The sequence below is a fragment of the Piliocolobus tephrosceles genome, chromosome 17 (assembly GCF_002776525.5).
Source record: "Piliocolobus tephrosceles isolate RC106 chromosome 17, ASM277652v3, whole genome shotgun sequence".
Classification (NCBI taxonomy): Eukaryota; Metazoa; Chordata; class Mammalia; order Primates; family Cercopithecidae; genus Piliocolobus; species Piliocolobus tephrosceles.
In genome coordinates, this window is record NC_045450.1 from 42,678,237 (window position 1) to 42,705,816 (window position 27,580).

Below are 27,580 nucleotides of genomic sequence, written 5' to 3' on the forward strand. Positions count from 1 at the left end.
TGCACTGGTCTCTGACGGTCAATGTCTTTACTTCTAAAGCATACATTGGACTCACTATATATTAACATCAAAAGTGGCTATCTAAAATGGAGTCATTCTTTTTAAAAATCCAAATCCTCACATTTTTATATAAGATCCAAAATGACATGAAATTAAACTCTACAGTGTTATGAATAGTATAACAAACTGCTTTCAGAAAGCAAAATGAAAGGAAAAGAATTAGCAGTTGGGACGGTTGTAGGCCTGGGTTCCGTGTCTTTTGAGGCATTGTGACAGAGAGCCAGCACCGAGGGGAAGGACCAGCCCCTCCCTGTGGCCACAGGAAGGAACTCAGTCAGACAGAGGAGGTGGACGTGGCTGGTCAGCCTTACGGTGACAGAGAAGCACGGTGGCATCTCCCTGCCCCTCGGGGCCCTTGGTGTGTCCACTGATTAGTCTTCTTTCAAGACCAGGGAGGGGTGGGGCTGGAAGAGGGCAGGGGATAGAGCAGGGTTAAAAATGATTATTTAATAATAAAGGTCCTTCTGGGCTTCCTAAGGAGGGCTGTGGCCACCCAGCGATGTTGGTCAACTCCATCCACCGGGTCCTCCACAGGCTTCCGTAACCCACTTGCTCCTTCTGCTCCCTATGACTGGGACACCCTCTGCTCCATGAGCCTAATGGGCAGCCAGAGACCTAGGCGGACTCTAGGAGGACCCAAAGGACACGCTGGCCTTTGAAGTAGCTGGATGTTGTCCAGAACATCTTCGCAGCACCAGACCCCTGGGGTCCAGGCCAGCAGCCACATTGATGTAGGGAGGGTACTGGGGGGTTCCCACCCTGGCCTGGTCTTGGCTCTGAAGCAGGACTGGGGTGAGCTGACGGGGGCTGTGCCCCAAGCCCCTGACGCTTTGGTTCACACAATTCCGGAGAGGATACTTGTTCGAATCTGCTGGGGAGATCCTAGGCCTGGTCCTACTTCCTCCCAGCCTCAGGTGGGCTAACGATCCCTGCCTTTCACACCAGCAGTTCTGTCTGCTGAGAGCACACCACATTCCCCACCACACCTAGGAACCGCGCTACAAAGGTGGGAGGGGTGCGTCCAAAACCGGAGGATTTGCCCTTAGCACAGACAGGCTGCTTTTCCTCCTGTCCCCAGGGATGGCACTGTCCGTTGGCTGAGGGTATCACAGGAACTTCTCAGCTTCCCCCCTTCCCCCTGAGCCCACTGGTCTCCAGGCAGACCTAGCCCCAAGACCCACCCTGCACATCTCCCCTGCCAGAAACCTGGGGACACATGACCCCTGGCTAGAGCAGACAGAGAGGGCTGTGACTCACCCTCTGCCCTCCCAATCCCCAGGACTACGTCTTAAAGCTGGTTTTCTCCTCAACACAGCAACTGATGCCTCACACCTAGCCCACCCCTGGGACCCCAGCCCCACCATGAACCTCCGCTTTCACAACCTATGTGGCTGCTAATTAGGTTGAAAGATATGGGAAGGCTGGGCTGGCATCGCACCCTCCTTAGGGCAGGAGAGGCCACTTGATTTCCAGCCTGGTTCCAGTGCCCCGGAAATAAGGGGGGCTGATGGCTCTCAAGACAGCGAATCTTGTGATGGGAAAGAGGTTTGTGGAATCAGGATGGGCCACAGCAATCTGGCTGCCCACACTGCCTGCTGGTGCCTGGAGTACGAGCACCACACCCTCTCCCTGCCTCGTACCCCTGTGTCCTCACTCCCGAGGTCTCAGAACACCGAGCTGGGTGGGGACCTTGGTGCAAGGCAGCTGTGAGGAGCTAGGCTGCGTGAGGCCTGCGGGGCCCACGGCGCCAACTCAGGTCAGGCTGGTAGGGGCCACAGCCGCAGACTCAGGGCAGGCAGGCGGCTACCTGGTAAGCGCCCTCCGCTGCGGCGGCGGCGGCACTATGCTGCGCGCTGTGCTCCTGCAACAAGGCCACGTCTAGGAAGCGCTCCCCGCACCATACGCACTTGAACTGCTGCTCGCGGGCGTGCACGCCCTGGTGCTTGTTGAGATGCTCCCGCTGCTTGAAGGCCTTGTCGCAGTTGGGGCACTTGTAGGGCTTCTCGCCCGTGTGTACCCGCCGGTGCCGCTGCAGGTCTGACGCGTACTTAAAGCGTTTCTCGCAGTCCGGGCACTTGAGTGGCTTCTCGCGGGCCGGGTCGCAGCGGTGCTGCACGAACTCAGAAGAGGAGAAGAAGCGGCGTTCGCACAGCGTGCAGCGCAGGGGCTTCTCCGCCGCCGCACAGTGGGCCAGCTGGTGCTTCTGCAGGGCCGATGCCCGCTTGTAGGCCTTGTTGCACACAGGGCACTTGAAGGGCCGCTCGGCCGCGCCGGGCAGGCACTTGTGCCGCAGCAGCTCGGCAGACTGGTCAAAGCCCTTCTGGCACACGGGGCACTTGAAGAGAGTCTCGAGGGTGTGCACGTGCTGGTGGTAGAGCAGGTGGCTGGGCTGCCCAAAGCCCTTCTCACACAGGCCGCATTTGAAGGGCTCCTCGGTCTTGTGCGTGCGCCGGTGCCGCATCAGTGCGTACTGCTGCTTGAAGCCCATGGGGCACAGGTCGCACTTGAAGGGCCGCTCAGCGCTGTGTGTGCGCTCATGCTGCCGCAGGTCCGAGGGCCGCTTGAAGGCCTTCTGGCACTCGCCGCAGCGGAAGGGCCGCTCCCCGCTTGGCGTGCACGGGTGCTGCAGCAGCTCCGACGACTCCTTGAAATGCAACTCGCACACGTTGCAGCGGAACAGGTGGTGCTCGCCCGAGTGCGCATACATGTGGCGCACCAGGTGAGAGCGGTGCTTGAAGGTCTTCTCGCAGACTGCGCACTTGTAGGGCCGCTCGGAGCTGTGCGTGCGCTTGTGGTGCACCAGGTGCGACGACTGACTGAAGCTCTTGTCACACAGCGTGCACTTGTAGGGCTTCTCACCGGTGTGGATCCGCTCATGCCGAGAGAGCTCCGACAGGTGCTTGAAGGGCTTTTGGCAGATAGGGCAGCTGTAGGGCTTGTCAGCCTGTTCAGCTGGGGTGACAGTGGAAGGCGGGGGTGCTGCGGGAAGCGACGGGGCGGCAGTGGTGGCCGGCTCCGCTGCCTCGGCTGGCTTGTAGGTCTTCTCACAGATGGAACACTTCACCAGGCCACTGTGGGAGCTGTGGTGCTGCGCCAGTGAGGTGAGTAGTGAGAAGCCCATCTTGCAGACCCCACAGACGAAGGGCTTCTGCTCAGCCTGCACGCACTGGTGCTCCAGCAGGTCAGTGGCCTGGTGGAAGATTTTGAGACACTGTGTGCACTGGAATGAGCGGTCATGGCCCGCCAGACACTGGTGCTCATGTGGACTGGACAGGTGCGCCAGGTCGTGACCACACACGCCACATTTGGGGCCTGGCTCTCCTGCTGCCTGCAAGGGCGGGTGTTGTGGGGGCTGCAGGCCCGGGTCTGGCTGCAGGAGGATGCCATAGACGGCACAGCCCAGGGGGTTGTCCGCCGTGCCCGGGGGCAATGTGTGCTCCGCCAGGGCTGGCGGTGGCTCTGCATGGTGCTGAGGCTGCGGTGGCTGTGGCTGCTGTGGCTGCGTCTGTGGCGGCTGTTGCCAGCTTTCCGACATGCTTGGGAAGATGAAACAGGGTTTGGAGAGTAATGGCTTCAGTTTCCCGCTTCACGTGACCCAATCCAGAAAGAGAAGCTGCCCGATCACAGAGATGGACAAGGACCTCAGACAAGGCACAGAAGAGGGGCTGGTCACACAGCCCGAGTCAGTAACCAAGTGAACAAACTATAAGGCTCTGCCTGCAGGACATGGGGGGGCTCTTCAAGGGAGGGTCCCAGCAGTGCCGGGGAGGCTCTGCCTTCCCCAGTGATCTGTTCTGTAGAGAAGAGAGAAAGTATGAGATTGAGGAAGGGACAAGCAGCAGTTTCCTGGGCTGTCTCCCTGTCCTGCCCGCACTCACCACACCATCACAAACCATGCATCCGGTAAGGCAGAGGTGCTCAGGGCTGCAGAACTGCTCCCTTCTTAGGCGATCAGAGAGGTCTGCAGCCAGCTCAGCTCCTCCAGGCAGTGGAAATGGCAGTGGCCTCCACTCCCACCCACCTCAGTGCCCCGCCCCTGGACCAGGACATCCCAGCCTCCACAAGTCCCCTCCAGCTTCCTGCCAACCCTTTAGCTGAGACTCACAGGTGAGAGTATCTGCCTACAATACAGAATCCTCCTTGAGGCCCGCAGCTCCTCTTTTGTCGCTACCCAGAGTCTCAATCCGGGACACCACTACCTACACCTGAGAAGGCCAGACCCCCCCCCAGGTCTGAGAGCCCAGTGGCAAATGGCCTCTGACAGTCAATATTTAGGACAACTTCATGGAACCAAGGACCATTTCAAAAACCCTCACCTATGAGGGAACTGACCACACCCCCTCAACTATCCCTGACCACAGGCCCATTCTCTCCCCACATGACAGGATGGTGGCCCTGCAGAGACCAGAGCCCTTAGGTGATGGGGGCTAGATGACAGGGCCACAGAACCACCCAGGCTTGATGTCCACACAGCAGAACTTCCTCACTCTAGTTCTCTCCCAGAACTCACACACACACACGCACACACACACGAAGTCCTAAATCCTCTGAATCTCATAGTGTCAAGGCCTGCAGGAAAATGTAAGAAACTGCACTGGTCTGTCTTGGCAATGCAGGATGCAGCACGCTAACCACAGAGCATTTCTCATCACCTCTCTAGAGATAACTCCATTCTCTTACTCCAAGCCTATAACGTTCTGGGTAATTGTTGGAAGGTAAAGCCCACCCAGCCCAGGCAAATCTCTAACTCACCACTTTGTGGCAGCATAAGGTAATGCCAGCGAGAGGGAGGAACTTTCAGAGTCAGATGCAACCCACTTCCAGGTTCCCAGCTCATCTGCCTCTTACATTTAAAAGTTTGTAAGTTTTCTCCTGAACAGAGGAAGAAGGAAGGAGAAGCCTTCACAGGCCAGCCTGGCCTCTAACTGCTCTGCCAAAGAAACGTAAGAGTCAGGCTAAACGCTGTCATCCTCAGCATCTTCCGGAAGGGAGGGAGGAGAGGAGCGGCTGCTCTGGGTGGAGGCAGCAGGTTGCTTGAGCAAGCAGGTACCACTCGGTTCTCTAAGCCTTCCCGGGACAGAGAGGGGAAAGGTGGGCTTCTCTGAGCGCCTCTAGGTCCGCTGTGCCAACCCACTGTTTTGTTTGCTTTTTCTGGCATGAATGGCTGTCAGACAGTGTCCCCTGGCTTGGCCTGCAGCTCCCCCTGCCCACCCCGGCCCTCCTGCAGCAAGGTGCAGCCAGGAAGCCTCTGTGATCACTCCGCAAAGGGGAGAGAGGAGGCGAGGAGAGGCAGGGGAGGCCCCCCACCTGCGCCCCACCCCGGCTCTTACTCCTCCCTGAGAAACCGAATGAAAGCCGATCACCTCCCGCCGGCCCTGCCTGCAGGCCCAGCTGGGCTGCGTCCTGTCAGCCCTCGCCCGGGATGGCCCGGCCGCTGCGACCCGAGGGCGGGCCCCGAGGGCGGCAGGGCTGGAGAAAGGCCCCAGGGCTGCAGGCCGGGCTCAGGAAGCGGCTGCGCGTCGAGGCCCGGCCTGGGCCTCCCAGGAGCTCAAGAGGCCGCCAGGTCGCGGCGGAGGGGCGCGGGGGGGCGGCCGGGCCTGCAGAGGAAGGGGTGCGGCGGGCGCGGGGGTGGCCCCCAGATGCGGCCCCGGGCGCCCCGCCGCTCACCTGCTCCAGGCCGCCTGCAGGGCAGGCGCGGGGCGAGCGGCGACCAGCTGCTCTCTCGGCCGCCCCTTTATTCCGGCTCCATCCGCGGCGGCGCGGCCTACGCGCGCTGCCAATCCCCGGCCTCGCGTAGCGGCGGCGGCCGGACCGGGGGCGGGGGACGGGCTAGCGGCGGCCGGAACGGAGGAAGCGACGCGCGCTGCCGGAGTAGCGGGGCCGGGGCGAGGAGCGCCGGGAGGGCGGGCGGACGGACCGATGGCCTTGCAGAGACGGGCGGACGGGCGGGCGGCGCGGGGGCCAGGGAGGCGGGGCCGGGGGAGGAGCGGCATCCCGGGCGGCGGCAGCAAATGCGGGAGGAGCGGGCGGCGCGGAGCGAGGCCGCCCCCTGCCGGGGACCCCGCGGCCGGGCCAGGTCGGACAAGCCGGGTGCTCCGGACGGTTCTCGAGTCGCCAGGCCTGGGCGCCTGGGCTAACCGTGGAAGGGAGCTCTGCTTCCGCACACCCCACTCGGGCTTAAGAGAGGGGGCTCCCGGTGACCACCCTCGGCCCGGCTCTGCGCAGGAGAGGAGGGGCCTCCTAGAGTCTCTGGTCTTACACTATTGACCCGCCCCTAACTGCTCAACTTGGCTGTTAGGAGCTCCGACTTTGGGCTGGTTTGAGGAGGGAGCTCCAGGACCTCTGATCCTGGCCGGGCTCGGGGCAGGCGGGGGTCTCCGCTGGGTCCAGTGCGCTGACCCGGGACCGTAGTGTCTGGGATGTCTGGTCCCAGGTAGCTGCAGAAAGAGCAGCGGGCAGAAAGTTGAGGGCCCTGAGCGATCTGTGAAATGGGTACACGAAGGCTGGGGGTGCCGAGAGGCTGCAGGTGGCCAGAGCCGCGTGCGCAGCCTGCAGGCAGCGTGGAGTGGGTGGGCTGAATCTTGGTCCCTGTTCTGCCGGGTTCCGCCCCTCCCGGCCCGCCCCGAGGCGGTGCCAGCCCAGGCCCCGCCCCTGGGAGGGCGCTTCCGGCACAGCGGAACTCCGGGTGCCGGGTGAGGCTGCTGGTGGACCTCCTCTGTGGTCTTGGATGAGGCCCCATGAGCGCGGCGCCCCTGGTGGGCTACAGCAGCAGCGGCTCCGAGGATGAGTCCGAGGACGGGAGGCAGACCAGGCCGGAGGATGGGAGCCACCGTCGGTGAGGAGTGAGGAAGTCTCTCCGGAGGGCGCGCGCATTCACCCTGGATCCAGACGGGACCCGAGTGTCTGGGGGTGGAGTGGGAAGGGAGGGTGCGGGGCGGCTCCTTGAAAGGAAAAGGGGACGCAGGGAGAAAGGGGGATCCAGAAGGTACCCCCAGACAAAGCCCCAGAGTGGCCCCACCTGGCTAGGGCCAAGTTGAGAGGCCAGACCTGCGTTCCGGTCCGGCCTCTGCGCCGGCACACATCCCTGTCCATCCTAGGTCCGTTTCCTGATTTAAACACAATTGCGATAGTAATACTTGCTAAAGCATAGGGAGAGCCTTTTCATTCATCCAGTAAGTATTCACTGAGCACCCACTCCGTGCCAGGCTGGGGTCTGGGAATTCAGCAGTGAACAAAACCATCGGCCTCTCTTGCTTCCCGGGGCTTAGGTTCTTCAATACTAGGCCTTATCTTTTCTGAGTGCTTTACAAGCAGTAGCTCAGTTGATCTCACAATTGCTCTATCAGATAGACATATACCTTCAGATGAGGCATTTGAGGCCCAGAAAGGGGACATAACTTGCCCAAGATCACAGAGCTAGAAAGTGCCACTCCAACCTGTCCAGCTTGGGAATGTGATCCCTGAACCACATTACTGCATGCCCCGTTGTTTCCCATGGGGACCTCGTGCCCCAGAGTTGGAGACCCCAATGAGACAATACTGGAGAAACAATTTTGCTGTCTAGAAGCTGCTTCCAGCACCAGGCTGGAAACACCCTCAGAGCCACCATATATAAGGGGTTACAACTTTTGTGCTATGTATAAAGGTAGAGAATGCTAAGAGGATAAATGTGGTCATTTTTCTTCTTTTCTTTTGCAGTGGCCAGAGCCCCCTTCCCAGGCAGAGATTTCCAGTACCTGACAGTGTGCTGAATATGTTCCCGGGCACCGAGGAGGTGCCTGAAGATGACAGCACAAAACACGGGGGACGGGTGCGCACCTTCCCCCACGAGCGGGGCAACTGGGCCACCCACGTCTATGTACCATGTGAGTGATGTGTAAAAGGAAAGTGGCCAAGACCTGTAGACCCATAGGTGCCTCATGAAGGGTAGAATCTGGCCCCAACTAGAAGGAAGAAACCAGAAACCTCTAACACTGGTTGTGGAAAAGTCATTGACTTAGCAGAGAAAGAGCAGGTTTCAAGAATTGGGGATTTTTCTGTCATCTTGATTTTGAATTCATAGCCTGAAATATGTATTACCTCTGGGTATAATATTCTCCCAGTTCATGAGGAGGTGACCAAAGGAGAATCTGGAGCAGGGTGTCAAGGTCATGCCAGGGCACAGCAGGCACTTTATTTCTGAGAGGGCCCTGGGTACGCTGGGTGTGCAAGGTTCAAATCCCACCCTAGCTCGGATCAGCAGGTGGCAGGCAGAAAATGCCCAGCCTTCAGAGTCAGACCTCACTCCGCTGCCCACTACTCTGGGTGCCCTTTATAAGATACTAGACTTCTCAGAGCTTCCGTTTCTTCAAATCTAAAATGGGGATAGCGCTGGCTAGACCAGGTAGCTCACGCCTGTAATCCCAGCACTTTGGGAGGCAGAGGCAGGCAGATTACTTGAGCCCAGGCGTTTGAGACCAGCCTGGGCAACATGGGGAAACCCTGTCTCTACCAAAAATACAAAAAAATTAGCCAGGCGTGGTGGCACACACCTGTGGTCCCCACTACTTGGGAGGCTGAGGTGGGAGGATTGCTTGACCCTGGGAGTTAGAAATTGTGGTGTACCAAGATCGCTCCACTCCAGAGTGAGACTCCATCTCAAATAAAATAAAATAAAAATAAATAAATAGATAAAATGAGGAGAGTAGTAATACCAGTCTTCTAGGACTTTCATGAAGATTAAATCAGATAATCTACGTCAAGTTCTTAGCAAAGTACACAGAGTAAGTTTAGGTCTTGAAACCTCCATTTCCGCATCTGCACAAGGAGGATGACATGATTCTCTGTGCTGCCTATCCACTAGGGGATTTGGGCAAATTGAGTAGGATACTGGGTGTGAGAAGACTCTGGCTTTTTTTTTTTTTTTTTTTTGAGACAGAATTTTGCTCTTGTCGCCCAGCTGGAGTGCACTGGTGCGATCTCGGCTCACTGCAATCTCCACCTCCTGGGTTCAAGCGATTCTCCTGCCTCAACCTCCCGAATAACTGGGAGTACAGGTGCCCGCCACCACCCCTGGCTAATTTTTGTATTTTTAGTAGAGACGGTATTTAACTATGTTGGCCAAGCTAGTCTTGAGCTGCTGACCTCAGGTGATCCACCCGCTTCAGCCTCCCAGAGTGCTGGGATTACAGGCATGAGCCACCATGCCCGGCTGAGAAGACATGCAGCTGCAGTCACATATTTGGTAAATAGACAAATAATATGTGAACCTACAAGGGTGGTCATTGTGGTGTACTTTGTGAAAAATTGGAATCATGCTAAATGTCTATCAATAGTAGACTGATTAGAGAAATGCTAATCTATTCTGATTAATAGATTACTATGGAGCTATAATAATGAACTTGACCTCTCTATACTGAGGGGAAAGATGTCCAACATGTAATGTTATATGTAGAAACTATTTCCAGAACTGTTTAAATGGTATACTCTCTGTTTTTTTTTTAAACAAATAAGATATATAAATTAGTATATGCATATGGAAATAGGCACCAAAGTTTAACAGTCTTTATCTCTAGGGTAGTTGGTGTTGAAAGGGGGGTATATGCCACTAGGGGAGAGGTCAAGATTAGCCCACACTTTAGGGTGTAGGAGAAAATTATTAGAACTTTTAAATGTATTTCTTTTTATCTCATCTTTTTATATTTCTGTTTTTGAGAGTGCACATTTTATAACACATAATTTTACAGAGTAGCAAACACTTGTAATTTATAAATATATGTTTATTAGAGTACACATGCAAACTTGTTTTACTAATGGGCTGTGTGATCACAGTAGTTTGGAGACCATTGCTTTAGGTGACAGAATTTCAGGGGCTCCTACTTTTTCCTTTGCATTTTTTTAAACATTTTTTCTTAATAGACTTTATTTATTTGTTTGTTTGAGACAGAGTCTTACTCTGTCGCCCAGACTGGAGTGCAGTGGCACAATCTCGGCTAACTGCTACCTCTGCCTCCCAGGTTCAAGTGATTCTCCTGCCTCAGCCTCCTGAGTAGCTGGGACTACAGGCATGCACCACCATGCCCAGCTAATTTTTTGTATTTTAGTGGAGATGGGGTTTCACCATGTTGCCCAAGCTGGTCTCAAACTCCTGAGCTCAGCCCATCCACCCTCCTCGGCCTCCCAAAGTGCTAGGATTATAGGCATCAGCCACGGTGCCCAGCCTAGACTTTATTTTTTAAAGCAGTTTTAGATTCACAGCAAAATTGAGCAGAAGGTACAGAGATTTCCTCTATACCCTGTACCCCTACACAGGTGTAGTCTCTCTTTTTATCAACACCCCCCACCAGATTGGTACATTTGTCACAATTGATGAACCTACATTGACACACCATAGTCACCTAAACTCCATAGTTTACATTAGGGTTCACTCTTGGTGTTGTATATTCCATGAGTATGGACAATTTTATAAAGACATGCATCCACCATTATAGGACCATACAAAGTTGTTCTACTGCCCTAAGAATCCTCTATGCCCTGCCTATTCATCCTTCCCTCCTTTTAACTCTTGGTACCACTGCTCTATTTACCCTGGTGGCAGTTCTGCCTTTTCCAAAATGTCATATATTTAGAAGCATACAGTATGTAGCATTTTCAGATTGGCTTCCTTCACTTAGTAGGATGCATTTAAGGTTTCTCCATGTCTCGTCATGGCTTGATAGCTCACTTCTTTGTATTGCTGAATAATATTCCATTGTCTGGATGTACCACAGTTTATTCATTCACTTACTGAAGGACATTTTGATTGCTTCCAAATTTTGGAAATTATGAATAAAGCAATCAAAACAGTTTGATATTGATGAACAAAAAGATGAATGGAACAGAATTGAGAACCCAGAAATAGACCTACATCATAATAAAGATACCCATGTGTGGGTTTTTGTATAGACATAAGTTTTGTTTTGTTTTGTTTGAGACGGAGTCTCACTCTGTCACCCAGGCTGGAGTGTAGTGGCACGATCTCGATTCACCACAACCTCCACCTCCCAGGTTCAAGCGACTCCTCTGCCTCAGCCTCCTGAGCAGCTGGGACCACAGGCGCACACCACTACGCCCAGCTAATTTTTGTATTTTTAGTAAAGATGCAGTTTCACCATATTGACCAGGCTGGTCTCGAACTTCTGACCACGTGATGCACCCACCTTGGCCTCCCAAAGTGCTGAGAGAACAGGTGTGAGCCACTGCACTCGGCCTGGACATAAATTTTTAACTCCTTTGGGCAAAAACCAAGGAATGTACTGCTGGATTTTATGATAAGAGTATGTTTAGTTTTGTAAGAAACCACTAAACTGTCCTCCACAGTGGTTGTACCATTTTGCTTCCCATCAGCAATGAATTAAAGTACCTGTTGCTCTGCATCCTCATCAGCATTTGGTATTGGCAGTGTTCTGGAGTTTAGCCATTCTAATAGGTGTGTAGTAATATGTCACTGTTGTCTGTTAATTTGCATTTCCCTGATGACATATGATCCAGATTATCTTTTCATATGCTTTTTGCCATCTGTGTATCTTCCTCAGTGAGGTGTCTGTTAAGGTCTTTTGTCCACTTTTTAATCATTTTTGCTTATTAATATTGAGTTTTAAGAGTTCTTTATATTTGCGATAATAGTCCTTTATCAGATATGTCTTTTGCAAATACATTTTTTTCCCAGCCCATAGCTTGCCTTTTCATTCTCTTGACGTTGTCTTTCACAGAGCAGAAGTGTTTAAGTTTAATGAAGTCCAGCTTATCAATTATTTCTTTCATGGATCTTGCCTTTGGTGTCATATCTAAAAAGTTATCACCAAAGCCAAGATCATCTACATTTTTCTATGTTATCTTTCAGGAATCTTACAGTTTTGCATTTTACATTTAGTTCTGTGATCCATTTTGAGTTAATTTTTGTGAAAGGTGGAAGGTCTGTGTCTAGATTCTTTTTCTTATATATGGATATCCACTTATTCCAGCACCACTGGTTGAAAAGACTATCTTTTTCACATTGTATTGTTTTTGCTCCTTTGCCAAAGATCAGTTGACTGTATTGATGTGGGTTTATTTCTGGGTTCTCAATTCTGTTCCATTCATCTATTTGTTCACCAATACCACACTGTTTTGATTGCTGTAACTTTACATAGTAAGTCTCAAAGTTGGGTAGTTTCAGTCCTCCAAGTTTGTTCTTCTCCTTCAGTAGTGTGTTGACTATTCTAGGTTGTTTTTTTGTGTGTGTGGGCAAGGAGGAGGGTTCTATTTTTAGAGAGAGGGTCTCACTATATTGCCCAAGCTGGTCTTGAATTCCTGGGCTCAAGCAATCCTCTTGCCTCAGCCTCCCAAAGTGCTTGGATTATAGGGATGAGCCACAGCACTTGGCCTATTTTGGGGTTTTGCCTCTCCATGTACACCTTAAATCTGTTTGTCAGTATCACCACATAATTTGCTGGGATTTTGATTGGGATTGCATTGAATCTGTAGATCAAGTTGGGAAGAACTGACATCTTTACAATATTGAATCTTTCTATCTATAAACATGGAATATCTCTCCACTTATTTAGTTCTTCTTTGATTTCTTTCATCAGAGTTTTATAGTTTTCCTCATATAGATCTTATACTTATTTTGTTAGATTTATACTTAAGTATTTCATTTTGTGGGGGTGCTAAGGTAAACCCTGTATCTTTTATTTCAAATCCTACTTGTTCGTTGCTGGTGTATAGGAAAGCAAATATACAGAAATTGACTTTTGTATGTTAATTTTGTACACTGCAACCTTGCTATATATAATTTATTACATCCAGAAGATTTTTTTTTTTTTTTTTGTCAATTCTTTCGGATTTCCTCCATAGACAATCATGTCATCTATAAAGAAAAACATGCTGGGCATGGTGGCTCACACCTGTAATCCCAGCACTTTGGGAGGTCAAGGCAGACAGATCACCTGAGGTCGGGAGTTCAAGACCAGCCTGAGCAACATGGAGAAACCCCGTTTCTACTAAAAATACAAAATTAGCCAGCCGTGGTGGTGCATGCCTGTGATCCCAGCTACTCAGGAGGCTGAGGCAGAAGAAAGGCAGTGATTGCGGTGAGCTGAGTTTGCACCATTGTACTCTGGCCTGGACAACAAGAGTAAAACTTCGTCTCAAAAAAAAAAAAAAGGAAAAACAAGCCAGATGTGGTGGCTCACACTTGTAATCCCAGCACTTTGGGAGGCCAAGACAGGTTGATCAGAAGGTCAGGAGTTCAAGAGCAGCCTGGCCAACATGGCAAAACCCCGTCTCTACTAAAAATACAAAAATTAGCTGAGTGCAGTGGTGCATGCCTGTAATCCCAGCTACTCAGGGGGCTGAAGCAGGAGAATTGCTTGAACCCAGGAAGTGGAGGTTGCAGTGAGCCGAGATTGTGCCACTGCACTCCATCCTGGGCGACAAAGCAAGACTCCCATCTTGGGGAGGGGAAAAAAAAAAGTCTTATTTCTTCTTTGCCTATCTGTATACCTTTTATTTCCTTTTCTTGTCTTATTGCATTAGCTAGGACTTCCAGTATGAGTTGAAAAGCCATAGTGGGAGGAGGCATCTTTACCTTGTTCCTGATCTTAGTGGGAAAGCTTTGGAGTTTCCCATCAGTTAGCTATAGGTATTTTTAGACATTCTCTTAAAGTTGACAAAGTTCCCCTCTATTCCTAGTTTTCTGAGAGTTTTTATCTTGAGTGGGCATCGGATTTTGTCAAATACTTTTTCTGTATCTATTGATAGGATCGTGTGGTTTTTCTCCTTTAGCCTATTGATTGGATGGATTATATTATTGATTTTTGAATGTTGAGCCTGCTTTGAATACGTGGGATAAATCCCATTTAGTTGTGGAGCATTATTCTTTTTACAGGTTGTTGGATTCAATTTGCTAATATTTTCTTGAGAATCTTGCATCTCTGTCCATGAGAGATATGTGTCTGTAGTTTCCTTGTAATGTCTTTTTCTGTTTTTGGTATGAGGATAATGCTGACCTCATGGAATAAGGTAGGAAGTATTCTCTCTGCTTTTGTCTTCTGAAAGACTGTAGATAATTGGTTTAATTTTTTCCTTAAATGTTCGGTGGGATTCTATAGTGAACTGAACCCATCTGGGCCTGGAAGGTATTTTTTTTCCAGAGACAGAGTCTCATTCTGTTGCCGAGGATGGAGTGCACTGGCGTGATCTCAGCTCACTGCAACCTCTGCCTCCCAGGTTCAAGCTATTCTCCTGTCTCAGCCTCCGGAGTAGCTGGGATTATAGGCACCTACCACCACGCCTGGCTAATTTTTGTACTTTTAGTAAAGATGCGTTTCGCCATGTTGGCCAGGCTGTTCTCAAACTCCTGACCTCAGGTGATCCACCCGCCTCGGCCTCCCAAAGTGCTGGGATGACAGGTGTGAGCTGCAGAGCCCAGCCGGAAGGTAATTATTTATTCAGGCTGGGTGCAGTGGCTCATGCCTGTCATCCCAGCACTTTTGGAGGCTGAGGCGGGTGGATCGCCTGAGCTCAGGAGTTTGAGACCAGCCTGGGCAACATGGTGAAACCATGTCTTTACTAAAAAAATACAAAAAAATTAGCCAGGCGTGGTGGCAGGTGCCTGTAAACCCAGCTACTCGGGAGACTGAGGCAGGAGAATTGCTTGAACCCGGCAGGCAGAGGTTGCAGTGAGCCGAAATTGTACCACTGTACTCCATCCTGGGCAAAAGAGCAAGACTCTGCCTTAAAAAATATATATATGTGTGTGTGTGTGTGTGTGTGTGTGTGTGTGTGTGTGTGTATGTATTCAATTTGTTTAATAGGTTTAGGCCTATTTAGATTATTTCTTCTTTTGTGAGTTTTTGCAGATTGGGTCTTTCAAGGAATTGTTCCAGTTCATCTAGGTTATCAAATTTGTGGACATAAAGTTATTCATGCTATTATTTGATTATCCTTTTATTATCCATGGGATCTGTAATGATGTCCCATCTTTCATTTCTGATTTTAGTAATTTGTGTGCCCTCTCTATTTTTCTTAGCCCAGCTAGAAACTTGTCGATTTACTAATCTTTTCAAACAACGAGCTTTTGGTTTTATTGATTTTCTTTATTGATTTCTTGTCTTCAATTTTATTGATTTCTTCTCTAATTTTAATTATTTCTTTACTTCTACTTACTTTGGATTAAATTTGCTGTTCTTTTTCTACTTTCCTAAGATGAAACTTGGATGATTGACTTTAGACTTTCTCTTTTTTTTTTTTTTTTTTTTTTTGTGAGGGAGCCTCGCTCCATCGCCCAGGCTGGAGTACAGTGGTGCAATCTCTGCTCACTGCAACCTCCGCCTCCCAGGTTCAAGCGGTTCTCCTGTCTCAGCCTCCCGAGTAGCTGGGACTATAGGCACACACCACCATGCCCAATTTTTGTATTTTTAGTAGAGACGGAGTTTCACCATATTGGTCAGGCTGGTCTCAAACTCCTGACCTCTGGTGATCCACCTGCCTCGGCCTCCCAAAGTACTGGGATCACAGGCGTGAGCCACCATGCCCAGCCTAGATCTTCTTTTCTAATATATGCATTTGATGCTATAAATATTCTTCTAAGCACCTTTTACTGCATTCCACAAGTTTTGATAAGTTATGTTTTCATTTTTATTTTGTTCAAAATATTTATAAAGTTTTCTGGAGATTTCTTCTTTGATCCTTGTGTTATTTAGAAGTGTGTTGTTTAACCTCCAGGTATTTGGAGATTTTCCAGCTACATTTCTGTTACAGATTTTTAGTCTAATTTCATTGTGGCCTGAGATCAGACATTGTATGGTTTCTAGTCTTTTATATTTAAAGGGTTCTGATGCTTACTATTTTTCTTCAAATTGTATTTTTGCCCTCTAGTATGTCTTATAATTTTTCCTCGATAGCTGGACAGGAAGTACTATGTGAAAGGAACTGGTAAACAGGCCTGTATGAATGTGGTGGTGAGGTGGTGGGGGACAAGAATCATTCTGTACTCCTGTGATTGGGTCTCAATCTTTTGGGAGCCGGTTCCTCTGGACTGGGAACTTCCCACATGCTTCTCAGAATTTCCCCCCGCTAGGTGGGACAGGATGGCCAGAAGGTGCTGCACTTTGATATTTCACTTCCCCCAGGTCAGTTATGAGTCTGATAAAACGCTTTCAGGTTAGGCTGTAATTAAATAAGTTTCTCCAGAGGGCAGACCTTGTTAAGAAAAACTGAATGCTCCCGGCTGGGCGCGGTAGCTCAGGCTTGTAATCCCAGCACTTTGGGAGGCTGAGGCAGGCAGATCATTTGACGTCAGGAGTTGGAGACCAGCCTGACCAACATGGTGAAACCCTGTCTCTACTACAAATACAAAAAAATTAGCTGGGCATGGTGGTACATGCCTGTAGTCCCAGCTCCTCGGGTGGCTGAGGCGGGAGAATCACTTGAACCCGGGAGGCAGAGGTTGCAGTGAGCAGAGATCGTGCCACTGCACTCCAGCCTGGGCAACAGAGTGAGACTCCTTCTCAAAGAAAAAAAAAAAGAGCGGGGGAAAAAAACAGGATGCTCCTATATGTTTCCAAATGGTTGCCTTCCCCCTTCCCCAGCCAGAAGCACAGGATATTTTTTCCAGTATTCACTGCGATAACCTGGTAGACCTCTAGGAGGTAAACCTCACAAAAATGTGGGTCCCCCCACTGACAGAGTTCCCCTGGCGTTTTTAACTCAGATTTGTACACCCTGAGTCTCCAGCAGGTTGTCGATTACAGCTCAGGTTTCCCTACCCTGCTGCTGGTTCCTGCAGAGCTTTCAGCTTGTTGTAGGTTTCTGCTCTGGTAATTTGTGAGTCTCTGTATTTGCCTGTTGGTCTCTCTGATTTGGGGGGCAGCAGTTTGCCCTGTGACCTCACGTCTCTTATACAGCTAAGAATAGTTGTTACTTTTTCAGTTTGTTCAGCGTTTTGCTTGTTGTTAGGATGAGGTGGCGACTTCTAAGCATCTTATGTGCTGGACCGGAAACTGGAAGTCTCCTGCTTATTGCTTATTAATTTCAATTTTTTGCTATAAGCGTGTGTTATTTCTATAACCAGAAACACCTACTTTTTAAAGAAAAAATAAAACTTTAAATTTTTTTATTTTTAATTTTTTGGGTACATTGTAAGTGTATGTATGTATAGAGTACATGAGCTATTTTGATACAGGTATGCAATGTGTAATTATCCCATCAGGGTAAATGGAGCACCATCACCTCAAGGATTCATAATTTCTTTGTGTTATGAACATTCCAGTTGTACTCCTTTATTCTAAAATGTACAGAAAATTATTGCTGAGTGTAGTCACCTGTTGTGCTACCAAATACTAGATCTTATTTATTATATTTAACTATATTTTTGTACCCATCAACCATCCTCATTCTTCACCCTACCTGCCCCACCCCCACTATCCTTCCCAGCCTCTGGTAACCATCCTTCTGCTATCTCCGTGTGTTCAGTTGTTTTAATTTTTAGCTTCCACAGATGAGTGAGAACATGGAAAGTTTGTCTTTCTGTGCCTGTCTTATTTCATGTAACATCATGTCCTCCAGTTCCCACCCGTATTGTTGCAGATGACAGGATCTCATTCTTTTTTTGTGGCTGAACAGTACTCCATGGTATATATGTGCCACATTTTCTTTATCCATTGTCTGTTGATGGACACTTAGGTTAATTCCAAATCCTGGCTATTGTGAATAGTGCTGCAATAAACATGAGAGTACAGATACCTCTTCGAGATACTGATTTCCTTTCTTTTGGGTACAAACACAGCAGTGGAATTTCTGGGTCATATGGTATTTCTATTTTGTTTTTTGAGGAACCTCCATACTGTTCTCTATAATGGCTGTACTAATATACATTCCCACCAACAGTGTTTCTCTACATCCTCACCAGCATTTGTTATTGCCCGTCTTGGATAAAAGTCATTTTAACCGGGGTGAGATGATAGCTAGTTATAGTTTTAATTTGCATGTCTCTGATGATCAATGATATTGAACACATTTTCATATGCCTGTTTGCCATTTATATGTCTTCTTTTGAGAGATTATCTATTCAGATATTTTGCCCATTTTTAAATTGGATTATTAGATTTTTTTTCCTATAGAGTTGTTTGAGCTCCTTATATATTCTGGTTATTAATCTCTTAGCAGATGGATAGTTTGCCAGTATTTTCTCCCATTCTGTGGGTTGTCTCTTCACTTTGTGGTTTCCTTTGCTGTTCAGAAGCTTTTTAACTTGATATGATCCCTTGTGTCCATTTTTGCTTTGGTTGCCTGTGCTTGTGGGGAATTACTTATGAAATCTTTACCCAGACTAATGTCCTGGAGAGTTTCTCCAATGTGTAGTAGTTTCATAGTTTGAAGTCTTAGATTTAAGTCTTTAAGCCATTTTGATTTGATTTTTGTATATGGCGAAAGATAGAGGCCTAATTTCATTCTTCTGCATGTGGACATCCAGTTTTCCCAGCACCTTTTATTGAAGAAACTATCTTTTTCCGGTGTATATTCTTGGCACCTTTGTTGAAAATGAGTTCAGAGTAGATGTATGGATTTATTTCTGGGTTCTCTATTCTGTTATATTGGTCTGTGTGTCTGTTTTTAGGCCAGTACCAGGCTGTTTTGGTTACTATAGCTCTGTAGTATAATTTGAGGTAATGTGATTCCTCCAGCTTTGTTCTTTTTGCTCAGGATGGCTTTGACTATTCTGGGGTCTTTTGTGGTTTTATATAAATTTTTAGATTATTTTTTCTATTTCTGTGAAGAATGTCGTGGGTATTTTGATAGAGATTGTATTGAATGTGTAGATGGCTTTAGAGAGTATGGACATTTTAACACTATTGATTATTCCAATCCATGAACATGGAATATCATTTCATTTTTTTGTATCCTCTTCAATTTCTTGTGTCAGTGTTTTATAGTTTTCATTGTAGAGATCTTTCATTTCTTGTTAAGTTTATTCCTAGATATTTTATTTTATTTGTAGCTATTGCAATTGGGATTGCTTTCTTGATTTCTTTTTCAGATTGTTCATTGTTGGCATGTAGATATGCTACTGATTTTTGTATGCTGATTTTTTATCCTGCAACTTTATTAAATTTATCAGTTCTAATAGTCTTTTGGTGGAATCTTTAGGCTTTTCCAAATATAAGATCAGGCCAGGCGCAGTAGCTCAGGCCTGTAATCCCAGCACTTTGGGAGGCCAAGGTGGGCAGATCACTCGATGTCAGGAGTTCAAGACCACCAGCCTGGCCAACATGGTGAAACCCTATCTGTAGTAAAAATAGAAAAATTAGCCAGACGTGGTGGCACACACTTGTAGTCCCAGCTGCTCCGAAGTCTGAGGCAGGAGAATTGCTTGAACCTGGGAGGCAGAGGTTGCAGTGAGCTGAGATCGAGCCACTGCACTCCAGCCTGGGCAACAGAGTAAGACTCTCAAAAAAACAAAAACAAACAAGCAAAAAAGACAAATAGATCATATCATCCTCAAGCAAGGATAATTTTACTTATTCCTTTCCAATTTGAATGCCTTTTGTTTCTTTCACTTGTCTGATTGTTCTAGCTGGGACTTCCCAGAAATACCTATTAAAATACTGTTAAAAGTGGCTCATGCCTGTAATCCTAGCACTTTGGGAGGCTGAAGTGGGTGGATCACCTGAAGTCTGGAGTTCAAGTCCAGCCTGGCCAACATGGTAAAACCCCGTCTCTACTGAAAATATAAAAACTAGCTGGGCATGGTAGTGGGCACCTGTAATCCCAGCTACTGGGGAGGCTGAGGCAGGAGAATTGCTTGAACTTAGGAGATGGAGGTTGCAGTGAGCCGACATGGTGCCGCTGTACTCCAACCTCTGCGACAGAGTGAGACTCCGTCTAAAAAAATAAATAAATAAAATAAAATTATATTAGACGACATAGACATAGACTGCTGTCCAAGTAATTTTCTCCCCAAACCCAGAGTCATAAGGACCTCCATCTGCCTTCTGGGCTTCTTCATTCAGCCATGGCACCTTGGCTGAGAGAACGGCCCGCTCTCTTTACTCTTCTCCTCCAGATGAAGCCAAGGAGGAGTTCCTGGATCTGCTTGACGTGTTGCTCCCCCATGCCCAGACATATGTCCCCCGCCTGGTAAGGATGGAGGCGTTCCACCTCAGCCTGTCCCAGAGTGTGGTTCTGCGCCACCACTGGATCCTCCCCTTTGTGCAGGCTCTGAAAGCCCGCATGGCCTCCTTCCAGAGGTGAGTGCTTCCCTCTGCCGCTGCGCTCCCTCCCCTCCACGGCTTCTCCTCCTCTCCTGAGCTACTGTGGGCATTACCCCAGCAGGCAGGCCAGACCTAAAGATAGAACACGGCCCCTCTCCTGGGGCTGCCTGCTCTACTTCTTGTCCTGCGTGACCTTGGGCATGCTGTGGAAGCTCTTGACACCCCTGATGTCTTATCTGCTCTGTAGGAAAAGCCAGCTGTTTTTCTGTAAGCTCTTGCTCAGTATCCAGCACTTCTGTGACCAGATGTGTAGAGTATTTTTCCGCACCAACAAATTATCCAACTCTACAGACACCCACTGGGTGTCCTATAATCGAAGTCAATTCTGACACTAATAACCCAGGGTTAGTGCAGACTTCATAGGCTAAGGGCTCAGTCCCACAAGACTGCGCTCCATGTCAGACACCATCTGCAGTGTTGAGCTCTCAGGTTACCCACAACATCTGTCTGATTTCACTACAAATCAGAGATTCTATGGACCCCCTCCTCAGGTTTGATCATTTGCTAGAATGGCTCACAGAATTCAGGCAAACAGTCCACTTACTAGGTCGCCAGTTTATTACAAAGGATATATTAAAGGATACACATGAACAGCCAGATGAAGAGAGAGGTAGGGTGAGGTCTGGAAGGGTCCCGAGCATGGGAGCTTCTGACCCTGTGGAGGTGGGGGTGAGCCACCCTTCCAGCACATGGGTGCATTCTGATTCACCAGGGGAAGCTCCTCAAATCCTGTAGTTCCAAATTTTTACAGAGGCTTCATCATGTCGGCATGATGGATTATTAACTCAGTCTCTAGCTTCCCTCCCATCCCAGGAGGGATGGGGCTGAAAGTTTCCAGCTTCTAATAATGCCTTGCTCTTCCTGTGATCGGCCCCCATCCAGGAGGCCACTGAGAGTTGCCTCATCAGAAGCAAAGATCCTCCTGTCACCCAGGAAATTCCAAAGGACTTAGGAGCTCTGTGTCAGCAGCCAGGGTCACAGACCAGATAATAGAACAAAAGATGCTCCTAGCACCCCCACTGCTTAGGAAATGACATAGGTTTTAGGATCTCTGTGTCAGGAACCGGAGGCTGAGACCAATACAAACGTTATCATTTCACAATAATAGGTCAAACAGGTCATGGTAGTGGTGGGGGCTACCTCACTGGGGGCTTGTAGGGGTGAAAGGAGATCATGGGTGCCCTCAGCACACCACTTGGGTGAAGGCTTAGTACCAGACCCTACTTCTGATTTTGTCTGCCAACCTGGGGCTTTTTCTTCCCCCTTACCTATTGCATTATTTTATAACTCTTTTCCTACCAGAAATGCATCTCCTGCTAGACTGGTCCAGATCAAAATTCTGCTCTTTCACTGAGGCTCTGCCAGTTGGCATCTCCTGCAGAATCCCTCCATCCAGAGATCAGTCGGTCCTGTGGTTGTTTACCCCTGGTGGTCATTTCACTCACCCTCACATGCAGTCATTCCCGTGTCCATCTTCCCTCCTGGAAGCCACATTCCTCCAGGCCAGGACTGCGGCCTCTCTCTGAACGACCCCACAGCTTTTCCCTAGTGCTCTGCTCACAGAGACATCAAATAAATGCTTGTGAAGTCATGAGGCGGGAATGAGGGAACCCAGAGAATATCCTTCTGGATCCTCTACTGTTGGTACTAGAAGGAGCCTGAGAAGCCACCCAGCTGGTGGTTTTCTGACCCTGCCTTTATCAGCAGAGCCTTTTTTCAAATGAGGTGTTATACAAAAGCCTGGTGTGTGGCTGTGTAAAACAGAAATAAACAGTCTTCTAGCCAAAGCCCTACTCCCACAGTTCAGGGGGCTATAGGCCCAGGAATTCCGTAGGATGTCACTGCCCAGCTGGGAAACTGCTCAGTTAGGTGAACCCCTTCTGAGGGCCAGAGGAGGACAGGGTTTGTCCCAATCCAGTCACTTGGCCAGGGAATCAGGACTGAAACTCATCTCTCAACCTAGTTCAGCCCTCCCGCTCTTTGGATTGTCATTATCAAATTGATTGAGCCGTATGTATATTATCAAGACTGTCTTAACCACAGGTACCAGAAACCCAACCCAAAGAGGCTTAAACCAAAGAGAAATTTATAGGCTGGTATAACTAAAAGATTCAGAGGTAGCACTGGCTCATGCATGAGTGGACCGGGGTAACAAGATATCAGATGGCACCTGACTGTCACCATCTCAGCTCTGTCCCCTTCCTTTGTCACAATGATGAAGCCACCGCATCTCCGGGCTGATGGTGTACCAGCCTGGAAAGACAGCCTCCCTCTCTGATTGGCTTCAGCACAAGTCACAGAAATGACTGCCTGCTCTGACCCGGCTCCTGTGCGCTTTCTTTGGGAGTAAAGAGTTAACAGGCCCTTCCCCCTTCCACACAGAGTGCTTCCCTCATCCTGCAGAAGCAGCTTCCCTGGATGAAGGAGGAGAGCTAGTGCTGATGACTGGCATACTGCACCTGCACTGGGAAGAGGCGTGAACTGCGCCCCTGCAGGGACGCCATGGCCTGGGCTCCCCTGCATACCGTGGTTCCTTAACTGGGACGAGTCCCTTGCTGGGACTTCTGAACACTCTGCCTAAAGTCCATTCTGATCCCTGTGGGATGTATATGTGGCTGATTCCCTTGCTCACTGGGAGACTAGAAAACAGCACCTGGACCGGACCCCTGGGCTGGTTCCCTCTGAGGAAAGGATCTGTCGCTGCTCTGTGTCACGAGTGAAGCCTGGCCAGGTGTGGTCTCTTCAACTTTGATCATCTGGTTGAGCCTAAGGTGACCAAGAGTGGGCAGTGCACCCCTGATTCCGTTGCTGTGACTGAGGAGATGCTAAGCTCTGCTTGGCCAGGCCTGGGCAGCCTGCCTCTGGAGTAGGGATGGAGAGCCATCCTGCAACAGGAGGTTACCAGGAGAAGGGGTTTTGGTTGGGCACAGACATCCAATGTCCACTCCAGGATGTTTGGGAGACACCTTGAGAACTCTTCCTAAAAGCTGCGCTTAATTGAGCTCCTGGTGGTTCTGTGATCCCTTACATTTTCCCCAGAGGCAGAGAGTTGGCTGACTGACTTTTGCCCTTGTGCAGATTGTGAGACTCTCCCTAGCATGCTAGTATATTATGTTCCCTCAGATGGGGGTGAGCCCCTTGGCCTGGGGGCTGTAAAATGATCTGTTTCTGTGACGGGACTTTCCACCGTGAGATTGCTAGTGTCTCAGAGAACAAAGGACAGAACCAGTCCAAGTCAAAGCACTTACCTGGCTGAGCCTGACTCTTTCTGTGTCATTGATCTGAGGGGTGGGTGGGTGGGGGCATCTGTCTCGATTTCACACCAACGGAGACCTACTTCCCCTCACTAAAGGGTCATAGGTGACAGCAAGGACTCTGGAAACAGGCAGACTGACTGTGCAAGTCCTGGCTCACCAAATTCAGCTTCACCATGCCTCCGTTTCTTTGTCTATAAAATGGGCATAATTGCAGGCCTGCTCACAGAGTTGTGTGAGGATTCGAGAAACGGATTGTGCAAAGGCTTGAGCTCAGCCCTGACACACGAAGAAATGTTCTCGTGATTGCTTAGATGAAATCGGAGTTGTCTATTTTTTTTAAAAAACTGCAAGAACTGAATCAGCTATTAAGTGGTCCATTATCAACTACTTGATAAATAAGGCTTTCTCAGTTCCCATCAGTAAAGTTGAGATAGTCTCAAATTGTTTGTCGAAATGAACTGCTATTAACAAAGTAAAATTTTTACTAGCACCTGGATGATGTTGTGTGTTACCCGGACTGGGTGATTTCAAGGTCTTGCCCAGCTCTAATGTTTTAGGATTCAGTATACTGCCTGCATAATAGGATGATAATATTAAGTGCAAAATGAGTTAACTATATTTTCAAAGCGCTGTTTTTTTTCTTTTAACATAAGCTGTTTTTTCTGCTTTTTTCTTATGATTTTTTCTGAAATATGGTCTTCTCCATTTCAGATTCTTCTTTACTGCCAATCAGGTAAAGATTTACACCAATCAAGAGAAAACCAGGTGGGTCCTCCCAACCCCCAATCACTATTAGAGGAAGATTCCTTGGTGCAAAAATTGAGTGCTTTGTTTCTGGACTTGTTTGTCCCATTTTTTGTTTGCTTTTAACCAACTCAATGACAACAAAGGCAGCTATCCCCAAATCTGAACCTTTCATTAAGAAAAATAACTGGGGATCCCAGGTGCAGTAGCACATGCCTGTAATTCCAGCACTTTGGGAGGCTGAAGCAGGTGCATAGCTTGAGCTCAGGAGTTCCAGACCAGCCTAGGCAACATGGCCAAACCCTGTCTCTATGAAAAATACAAAAATTAGCTGAGTGTGGTGGTGTGTGCCTGTAGTTTCAGCTACTTGGGAGGCTGAGATGAGAGGATCACTTGAGCCCTGGAGGTCAAGGCCGCAGTGAGCCACGATTGCACCACTGCACTTCAGCCTGGGCAACAGAGTGAGACCCTGTCTCAAAAAAATAAATAAAACAGCCAGGTGGAGTGGCTCATGTTTGTAATCCCAGCACTTTGAGAGTCCAAGGTGGGCAGATTACCTGAGGTCAGGAGTTCAAGACCAGCCTGCCCAACATGGTGAAACCCCATCTCTACTAAAAATATAAAAAATTAGCTGGGTATGGTGGCAGGTGCCTGTAATCCCAGCTACTGGGGAGGCTGAGGCAGGAGAATCGCTTGAACCCTAGAGGAGGAGGTTGCAGTGAGCCAAGATCGTGCCACTGCACTCTATCCTGGGCGACAAGAGTGAAACTCTGTCTCAAAAATAAATAAATAAATAAATAATGACTGGGGGAGCATGTGGGGGGTGTTGCACAGAGATTGAGAGAAGCATCTTGGTTTAGTGAAAACCTGTGAAAGTCAGAAAACCTGTTTCTGCCCAGCTCCATGCCAGTTGTGGTGTTTGGTCCGTGTCTTCGTCTCTGTGACCTTTCGTTTTCACACTGGCACACACCTCCCAACATCCATTGTTGGGCAGTTGTAAGGCTCAAGTGAGCCCCAAGGCCTTTGAAAAGTTAAAAGTATTAAAGTGTTAGATGAACATAAGAAGAAATGATTATCCTGCCTTCAAAGCGAGCCTCCCTGTCTGACACACTCACTGGGCCACCTTCTCTGAGCACTTCTGAAAGGGGCCTCATTTATTCGTTCACTTATTCCATGCTGCACAAGTTTGTTAAGCACCCACTTGTGCCAGGCATTTGCTGTATGCTAAGGATTCATCAGTGAAGAGGTAGACACAGCCCCTGCTCTTTTCAATCTCATATTCGGAGGGGAGACAGATGATAAGTAATGAGAGTGTTTGTTAATAACTGTGGTGTGATATGATGGTCAGGAGTGGGTAGTCTAGGAGGGTACCAGGGAAGTGGCCAGGGAGATGGCATTTGATGGTGACCTGAGAATGAGAAGCCAGTCTTGGGAAGAGCTGTTGCAAGAGCTTCAAGCAGAAGACATAGCAAACTAAGTGACTCCGAGGCAGGGAAGATTTCAGCGTGTTTGAGGGGGCCAGTGAGGCCGACCCCAGAGAGCACGTGGGAGAATGATAGGAGATGAGATGGGCAGGGTTAGCCCATCCAGGGGCTGCAACGTCAAGTAAGGAGTTTGAATTTTCAGTATAATGGAAGCCATTGGAGGGATTTGAACAGAGGAGAGGCATGATCTGATGTGTATCTGGGGTTGTCAGTCTGGCTAGATGGTGTGTCTGTGGCCATGGAGTCTGGGGGCAAGATAGAAGGGAGCAAGACTGAATGCAGGGAAACCAGAGAGGAGCCAAGTGTCATTGTCCAGGTGAGGGACCATTGGTGGCCTGGATTAGGGTGATGGCCGTGGAAGACCAAGAGGTGGACACACTGGAGATACACTGAGGCAGAAGCAACCAAATTACCAATGGGGTGGATTTATGTGACGCAAGGGGAAGATGAACATTGATTCCTGGGTTTGAGGCTGGAACAACTGGCCCCGTTTTCTGTGATAGGAGACACTGGTGGGATGAAAATCAAAAGTTCTACTTTGTACCTGTTTGTTTGTACCTGTTAGGTTTTGCTGCCTATTGGACCCCTAGGTGGAAATGTCACATATACACATATACATTTACACATATACATATACACATACACTCCTGGGTGTTCAGGAGTGGGACCAGCTGGAGATAAAATGTTGGCCAGTGTGGGAAGCGGGGCTGGGTGAGAACAGCCTCCTGGAGAGTGCAAATGGAGAAGATCCAGTGATCTTCACCATGGGGAGGCTGGAGAGGAGAGGGGGTGGCAGAGGACACTGAACCGGGAGACAGGAGGCAGGATTAAACCAGGACTGCGCGGCAGGTGGTGTCTTGGGAGCCAAGAGAGAAAAGGGTTTCAAGGAGGGAAGAGTCCACTGTGTGAGATACTGATGAGCAGGTACGAGGCAGACAGCAAAGTGTCCCTTGGATTTGGTAACGTGGAGGTTGTTGGCAACTTTGACAAGAGCACTTCCAGCACAGTGGGTTGAAGATGGGAGGTGAAAAAGAGATAGTGATGGTGGAGAAATTGTCTTTTTGAGAAGTTTTACTGAGAATGGGATGGGGACTGGCTGAAGCCGTGGGTTCAGGGGAGATTTTTAAAGATGAGAGAGAGTATGTGTGAGTGCTTGTGGGAGGCGTGGCAGATGCCAGGAAGCAAAGTCCTTGAGAAGAGGCCTCCTTGAGGACAGGAGTCGTTTGCAGTTGGAACGATGATGGAGAATGGAGAATGGAGATGCAGAAGCTTCTGGGTTTGTGTCTTGGCAGTGGTGGGTGAAGACATTCCTGGAAGGGTTACCAGATCCAGGAGAGGGAGGAGAGCTGTGTGGGTGAGAACTGGGAAAGAAAGGTTTACAGACAGAGAATCTGAGGACTGAGAGAGTTGGCTCATGGAGCAGGAAAGCAAGTGTACCAGGGAGACAGGGTGAGACCCATGGCCCAGGTCTCTTGGCTTTCTGCCTGGCTCCTCCTCGGCTGCGCAGATGGCTGTTCTCAGAGGCTGCATCTCATGCCTGTGTTGTCTTCCTCTCCCCAGGACCTTTATTGGGCTCGAGGTCACTTCAGGGCATGCCCAGTTCCTGGACCTAGTTTCAGAGGTGGACAGAGTCATGGAGGAATTCGACCTCACCACTTTCTACCAGGTAATGAATGGGGCTGCTGCTTCTCCATTGACCCATTTCTAATGAGAATAAAACTGTCTTTAAAGAGGCCCTCATAAGAGGCAAACTGAAGACCCTTCA

General features: G+C 49.0%; 2 protein-coding genes across 6 annotated transcripts in view; one reads left to right on the plus strand and one right to left on the minus strand.

The window, feature by feature from the left end:
- Positions 1 to 6,037, minus strand: ZNF319 (zinc finger protein 319). 4 transcript variants are annotated; one of them, XM_023210058.2, is made up of 3 exons: positions 5,728 to 6,037; positions 4,813 to 4,985; positions 1 to 3,854 (listed from the first exon to the last, which is right to left on the minus strand). In XM_023210058.2, the coding sequence occupies exon 3, from the start codon at positions 3,593 to 3,595 to the stop codon at positions 1,847 to 1,849; it is 1,749 nt and encodes a 582-aa protein (XP_023065826.1). In that variant the 5' UTR covers positions 3,596 to 3,854; positions 4,813 to 4,985; positions 5,728 to 6,037; the 3' UTR covers positions 1 to 1,846. The 4 variants fall into 4 exon arrangements, with proteins under 4 accessions (XP_023065826.1, XP_023065825.1, XP_023065827.1 ...); XM_023210057.2 differs by having other exon boundaries at positions 4,813 to 4,990; XM_023210059.2 differs by lacking the exon at positions 4,813 to 4,985.
- USB1 (U6 snRNA biogenesis phosphodiesterase 1) overlaps positions 4,867 to 27,580 on the plus strand; it is a 26,521-nt gene continuing 3,807 nt past the window's right edge. The window contains exons 1-5 of one of the 2 annotated variants that reach the window (XM_023210061.2): positions 4,867 to 5,003; positions 7,759 to 7,925; positions 20,123 to 20,306; positions 24,299 to 24,352; positions 27,376 to 27,481. In XM_023210061.2, coding sequence (XP_023065829.1) covers positions 7,814 to 7,925; positions 20,123 to 20,306; positions 24,299 to 24,352; positions 27,376 to 27,481 — 456 coding nt within the window. In that variant the 5' untranslated portion in view covers positions 4,867 to 5,003; positions 7,759 to 7,813. Of the gene's footprint in view, positions 5,004 to 6,681; positions 6,896 to 7,758; positions 7,926 to 20,122; positions 20,307 to 24,298; positions 24,353 to 27,375; positions 27,482 to 27,580 lie in introns of those variants that run through there. The other variant, XM_023210060.1, reaches the window with a different exon arrangement.

Bases quoted from the DNA above. Each gene is read 5' to 3' on its own strand.
- ZNF319 (XM_023210059.2), bottom strand. From the start codon at position 3,595: ATGTCGGAAAGCTGGCAACAGCCGCCACAGACGCAGCCACAGCAGCCA.